At 42.1% G+C, this 7462-nt stretch overlaps 1 protein-coding gene across 1 annotated transcript in view; it reads left to right on the top strand.

The window, feature by feature from the left end:
- The first annotated feature begins 3205 nt into the window (after positions 1-3205).
- Positions 3206-7462, top strand: part of LOC106807841 (coiled-coil domain-containing protein 63-like) — a 17678-nt gene continuing 13421 nt past the window's right edge. The window contains exons 1-6 of the mRNA XM_014810310.1: positions 3206-3482; positions 4579-4768; positions 5324-5446; positions 5622-5803; positions 6099-6292; positions 6767-6979. Of these exons, the coding sequence (XP_014665796.1) occupies positions 3322-3482; positions 4579-4768; positions 5324-5446; positions 5622-5803; positions 6099-6292; positions 6767-6979 (1063 nt within the window). The 5' untranslated portion in view covers positions 3206-3321. The remainder of the gene's footprint in view (positions 3483-4578; positions 4769-5323; positions 5447-5621; positions 5804-6098; positions 6293-6766; positions 6980-7462) is intronic.

Raw genomic sequence — 7462 nt, 5'->3', positions numbered from 1 at the left:
ATATATATATATATAATATGCCAATCTTGGTAGTACTACGTAGGCCGGATGTTTTTGTTTCTACTTACTGAACGTAATACTACTTACGGAAACACGAGTCCTGATCTCGTGAAGATGCTGAAAATGTAATCATGTACTTAGCGGCACATATTTTCTTAACACAGTCGCTTTCCTTGCACTTGTTAGATTTCTTTTTAGACTCAGGCCTAGTTTTTGAGCTTGTTGCCATGGGGCTTTTATTAGTGATAGTAACAGGAAAGGTGTCCGAAGTAGATGAACGTGTGATGTGAAGTCTTTGTTAATTGATATCGGTATTATGAACCGAATAATTAATTAGTCTAGAATGCTCGCTGTTCACTAAGTTTATTCTTGTCTATATATTTTGTTTGTTAAATAATAGTAGCGCTACAGAAAAGTTTAGTTTCTGCGGTGTATGTTCCTCGTATGCTCGTATGCTCAGAATTTCCTAATTCAAGTGACCAGGCAGCACCTCAAAATTTCCCATTCCCCGCATGAGGGCATTTTATATTTTGACGCTTGACAGATTTATTTGGTTTATACATGCCTATATTTGTATGATGATTTCAAATAACTACTTCGCTTGAAATTGATGATAATGAAATATTATTTAAGTATGATAAAAGAAGTACTCTGTAGATACATTTCACTTTATGTTGCTAAAAATTTCAAATATAATAATAATAATATGAATATAAATATAACGTTATTACAAAGATGAGGGCATTCTTCTGAAATAGCTCTTCTCATTTCTGCGCCACCACCGATGATAATTGTAACTTGTGTTGTTGAGTCATGAAAAGATTTGGCCCGAAAATACTATGAGGCGCTGACGTGTTGATATAGTGTTGAATAAGGTTCGAGGTTCTACATTTAGAATTTTTTACTAATAGATGCCGTTGGGTTATTACATAGCCAACGGGCAATGCTAGGTCCAATCTGAGAACAATATATACATTGTATAGAGACACGCGCACGCACGCGNTTTATATATATAGTTAGATTAGCTTCGAGCATGTAATTTCCATGTACAAACGCTCTCCGGTTGCCGCAAATTTGGCATCATTTGGGCGCATCACTGCACCCACCTATATGGGGGTTCGAACAATGTGTTGGTTGGTAATTGACATTTCTACATCGCAGAAACCAGAAGCCTACGCTCCGTTACCTTGCCAACTGCATTATTATGATTTATATATGTTCATGATAGTAGGAGTAGTGTCATAATAAAGATATATATATATATATATATATATATATATATATATAANCGATGTAAGTGTAATTGATGTTGAGTCCATGAAAAATTTGTGCCCGAAAATACCTATGAGGCGCTGAGGCGTCTTGATATGTTGAATAACGTCGAGGTTCTACATTTACGATTTTTACTAACTAGATGCCCTGTTGGGTTATTACATGCCAACGGGCAATCGCTAGGTCCAATCTGGACAATATTACATTGTATGAGACACCGCGCACCGCTCGCACAGCACGCACGCACTGCACACACACACACCACACCACACACACACACACACAACACACACACACACACACATCACACACACTCACACACACACACACACACGCACACACGCCAACACGCACACACAGAGATACGCACAACACACACACACACCACACCACACACACAACACACACACACACAACACACAGGCACACACACACACACACACACACACACACACACACACACACACACACACACACACACACACACACACACATATATATATATATATATATATATTGTTCTCAGGGTCCACCGAACTGTATAGAATAACACGAGTTGTTATTATAATTATATACAGCCAGTGCGCTCGCGTCTTGTGTTGCTGTGGAAAATAATGTCTTGCAGTAGATACAGAATAAAAATATGATCAAATCGTTTTCTTTGGTTATAATTTATATGTGATTAACTATGATAATATGCATAAATTATTGTCATGTAAAATACATGTATATTCATGTGAGTTTTGTGATCGATTCTCATCCAATCAGCCGCCTTGCGACAGCAAATGATCAACGTTCCTGTCAATGCCGTACGCAGGAAATTTTCTGTAGGGGGGCAAAGGTACTCCCCATGCCCCCTGTGCCCTAAAGTTTCGCAATTTCACATTTCTTTATTTAAAGTAATATTTCTTTGATGATTTAAGATAACCTTTTGTCACATTTCTATTTTATTTCTAAAAGTGTACAGTATTTGTCCCATTAAAAAGCATACTCTGAACATCTCTAGGGGGGCAACTGCCCCTGCTGTCCCCCTGCTGCGTACGGCCCTGTTATCGATCGTAGCTTGGTCATAACCTTATAAAGATTCCAAGTCTTCAATGTCCAAGGGACTATATCAAAGACGGAGAGAGACAACGTTGATCAAATAGGCAGATCAATACTGCAATAGAAAAAGCTTCAATTTTGAAATTAACCAAAGAGGCAGGAAGAGAATTCCAAAATGGGATGACAGAAACGAATTGAGAAGCTGGCATCATTTGAACTTGGCACATGACGTAAGTAAAGAACACACTCGGATGATCGGCTGCTATGCACTGGTTTCATTAAGCAAGAGGGAATGTCTATCTTCACCAGTTCACTGTAAATTTTATTAAGGGTTGTTATTTGCATGGTAGAAGCGGACACGAAGAGAAGGCCAATCAAGTTGAGGCAAAACAACTTCAGAACTAATGTGATCGTTTTTGGATACCCATCTCACAGCTTTGCCATGTAGCGTATAAGGTATGCACGCGCTCACGGCGCTGACGGTTCACAGTCAAAGACTGCTTTTCCTGCCGCGCAACAGACAAATTGGTGGCGAAATGGTAGTAGACACCTGACTGACGTAATCGAACTTTACTGTGAATTTTTAGAAAGTCTTTAGCTCGGCTCGTCGAATTTATTCGATTCGTAATGTTTTGGGGCGCCAGGTGGCAGAACAAAGCCGTTATGTCTTTATTTACGATCTGCATAGCAACAGAAGTGTTGGCTGCGTAAGTTTATGTGTTACCGTTAGCTTTATAATCTCGTTTAATAACTAAGATTACAAAACGCATTTTTGATCTTGATTTGCTCGTACAGTAGTATTATATCAGCATTGGTAATATCTCTAAATAGCATAACATAACACGTTGTACTTGTACTTGTTGTAGAGCAGAAACTTTCTGATAAACATTTGTCCAGAAGAGATACCGTTGGTGAGGATGTAACTTATTACGACGGATTGCGATTGGACTAGAAGGGAAAAGAAACTCCAGTCTTGGTTCAGACAGGACGATAATATTGCTGAAGATGTTGCGAGCAGTGAGTAGGCGGTCGGAATTTGCCGAGGAGCCAGAGGGAGATGAAGGTCTTGAACTGGAATTGGCCCGTCTCCAGCGGCAGTACCGCATTATGGAGGGAGATCGCAAAGCATATTGCGAGGAATCACAAAATATCGTTCGCAAACAAAGGTGACAAAATAACGCATTACGTATATTATAATTACCAAACTATTATTGGAACTAGTAGCATTTTCTATCTACTCAGACTACTGGCCAATCGGTGTGAAATTCATGGTCATGTGATTAGTCAAAAAGGTCATGGCTTCAGTGAATAGATTTGAATTAGAGAAGGTCTAGGAATAATAAAAGAAAATGTGATGAGAAAAAGAGATAAAGAAGAAGAGGTGGCTGCCAGATAAGGAGGGGTTGGAAGGTACGAAGTGTTCACGCGATATGGAAGAGAAAGGGTACCGTAGGCGTAGCCAATGGCAATAGAGGAGGAAGAGGTGATAACGTATCACCAGACACATTGGTGCCTGTTATGATGCTCATACATATTCACCTGGTCACTATGCAATTAACCGACAAAATCCTTCGACAAAAAGCTCCTATCAATCGCCGTACTGCCCCTGAAAATCCAACCCAACCGACGGCAGTCACCTGCCTTGTCCTTTTGTGTAATTGCCGTCGGTGCCCTTTAATCTACTGCCCTAGTTTCGTTTTTAGTCGAGTCAACATAACACGTGCGCGTGCGTGCTGTAGTTGCAATGATGAGCTTGAAACCGATAGTCGCAGGAGGGAATAATAACAGCATCGGATAATTATTCGCTCCTGATAGCGGGCATGTAAAATTTCTTGTTACTGTACTTCCATTAGCAGAGGGAGGTACAGGGGTCGGTGTTACGGTGTAAGCTTACATGGGGGCATATTGTTTTGTATATTAAAAGCAAGACGATGTTGACTAATTTGTTATGAGTTTTCCTTTATTTCACAAAAGTGCCTTGGTGCCCTTCTCAAATTTTGAGAGTTGCCTTTTAAAATTGCCTCTGTGCCCTACCATTTTAGAGAAAATTCAATGCGATTTCTCACATGCCCTAAAAGAATTGCCTTGCCCTTCTCGTCGCTTAATTCGAGCCTTGTCACCATGTACCTTCTTCGTCTGTTCTATCTTTCCATGTGTTGCTCAGACGATCGGTAATTTTTCTCCAATCCCTCTTCAATCTGCAGCTAATTCCTTGTTTTCTCTGCCACAGATAAAATTGTGTATCACCATTATTTGCATCAGGTTTGCGATAGAGCAGCTGGAGAAGGAGAAGGAGGAGTATGAAACGAACCTGCGGCTTGCAGAGAGTGAGCAGAACGAGGCTCAGGACCATCGGAACACGCAGCGCCTCGGCTCACTCCTGAAGGATCACGATGGCTACAGGGAAGCCATCAATGCGGAGAAGCAGGTCATTACTGAGCATGACCAACAGGTGCTGATTCTCTAATGTCACATACATGATAAATAATACATTAAAATATAAATATAGTTAGTTGTGCATCGTAGGTGCCTAGATAGCATATAAGGCAGTAAATATAAATTATTGGTTAAATATTATAAATTAAAATATAAATATAATTATAATTATATTATATTATAATATATTTAATATATTATTATATTTAATTATTATAATATATATATATGTAATATATAATTAATTACATTATAATTAGAATTATTAAATTAATACATTATTTTGTGATTTGTTAGAGAAATCTTATTATAGATAACACTGTGTGGTATTGTTATGTCGCAGTTTATTATTTATTTGCTCCCTCCCTGTTTGTATAATAAAGTTCTTCTTTCACACTGTGTGAGTTGAGGAACTAAGGAAAGTAAACACAGATCTTTCAGTAAACATTTCAGCAGACCTGAGTAAATACGTCGTGTATTGGACCAACAATGATTAAACCAGTGATTCCTATCATTACAGGTTAACCATACTGTCTCGCGTTTCTACGTACTCGCTGTTTTGATGTTCCAGTGTCGTGTCATGGAGCGCAAGATTGCCGAGCAGCTCAAGGCCATGGGAGGCGTGGACAGTCATCAGGGAAAACACATGGTCACGCAGAAGCGTGTCAGGGTTCTCGAAAACAGGCTGGACACCGTTAGTACAACTTAAATCACCATCAACAGCATCATCTGTTGTGATGTTCTACATCATTGTCGTGCAGTCAAACCACAAACAAGCGGAATGGGTTTTATCGATTAACAGTTAACTGACCCGCAGTAAACAAATCAGGGTTTAAGCAACCGCGTACATTAAATCTCTATGCATTCAGGCGACGCTGAATTTTAACAAGATGTTGACGCAAAATGCGGAGCTGCGTGCAAAGATCGACCACCTGCTGAGTGAACGCTCCCATTTTGATGGCATGTACAAACGCCTGACCAGGTCGCTCGCAGATGGGAAGAAACGACTCTGTGAGATTGTCGAGCAAGCAACGCAGGCCTATGACCAGAGGTATTCCGCTCACTGCACCTACTCCCCCGCAATCTCTTCGTTCGCGTACGGTGTGCAATGATGCTGTTTTACGCGACATTGCCCAGCTTCCGCTCATCGGCTGGAATGTAAAGTCCATCACAACAGCTATAAGTTAGCATCGGGGTGGTTGTCGCCAGGAATTACGACTACGATTAGGGGGTTTTGTTCGATTTCACTCGCGCCCATCATGAAGTTCACACTCTGCCCAGTTCATAAAGGTCCCCTTACATCCTCCCCTGACATCCTCTCTGAATGATGTTGTTCTCTGCTTCAGGGATGAAGGCCAGAGCAAGATGACCGCGCTGAAGGAACGGTCGGAGAAGGACCAGACGGCGTACAACGTCGAGATGAAAGAGCTCAACCGCATCCTCGATCACGACCAAAAGCTGAAGGAGTTCATGACCATCAAGGCCCAGGAGAGAGCCGACCTGCTGAGGGAGGCTGAGGAGAGCGAGAGGAAGCAGAAAGGTAACGAACCGCGATGCGACACGACGAGTGGGGTCGCTGCAGGTGATGCTGACAATTTAAATTAATTTGATTATTAACGAGGAAAAATTTTTCCAAAGCCACCTCGGATACGTACACACACACACACACATACATACATAGACGGTGGAGCCACCTACAGTCTTTGTTCTAACCAACAATGTATCCAAAGCCACATCGACTACATACATATACTTACATAGATGGTGGAGCCACCTACAGTCTTGTTCTAACCCACAATATAGCCAAAGCCACCTCAAACACACACATATACTTACATAGACGGTGGCGCCACCTACAGTCTTTGTTCTAACCCACAACGTGTCCAACACAGTCATGACCAGTTGTTCTAGCCAACAATGTAGCCAAAGCACCCTCAAACACACACTTAATAAATAACACGAATATACTTACATAGATGGTGGTGCCACCTACGGCGCGGTTGTCGTGTCGCAGGGTTCGACGACGAGAAGGCGCAAGACAAGTGGCAGGAGGAGACGATCCAGACGTACGAGCAAGCGTTCGCTCGCATCCGCGAAGTCACCGGCGAGGACGACATCGACACGCTGGTGCGACGATTCATCGAGACCGAGGATCAGAACTTTGCGCTGTTCAACTACGTGAACGAACTGAACAACGAGGTGGAACTGCTGCAGGAGCAGATACACGGTGAGCGGCGCGGCGCGGCGTGGAACGGTGCGGCACGACACGGCGCGGTAGATTCGAGTACAATCTGGTAGGGTATCGTATAGTACGCTATGGTACAGAATGGTATGGTATGATACGGCATGGTGTGGAAGAGTGTGCTATGATACGATACCGAATGACACGGTACAGTACGATGTGGTACGGTATGGTATGGAAGAGTGTGCTATGATACGATACCGAATGACACGGTACAGTGCGATGTGGTACGGTATGGTGTGGAAGAGTGTGCTATGATACGATAGCGAATGATACGGTACAGTACGATGTGGTACGGCATGGTGTGGAAGAGTGTGCTATGATACGATACCGAATGACACGGTACAGTACGATGTGGTACGATATGGTATGGAAGAGTGTGCTATGATACGATACCGAATGACACGGTACAGTACGATGTGGTACGGTATGGTATGAGATTGTACAGGTTAAGAGGTTGTGGAATTC

The sequence above is a fragment of the Priapulus caudatus genome, unplaced genomic scaffold, assembly GCF_000485595.1.
Source record: "Priapulus caudatus unplaced genomic scaffold, Priapulus_caudatus-5.0.1 Scaffold237, whole genome shotgun sequence".
In the NCBI taxonomy this organism is placed as follows: domain Eukaryota; kingdom Metazoa; phylum Priapulida; class Priapulimorpha; order Priapulimorphida; family Priapulidae; genus Priapulus; species Priapulus caudatus.
The sequence above is the reverse complement of the archived record's forward strand: the minus strand, read 5'-3'. Positions and strand labels throughout refer to the sequence as shown.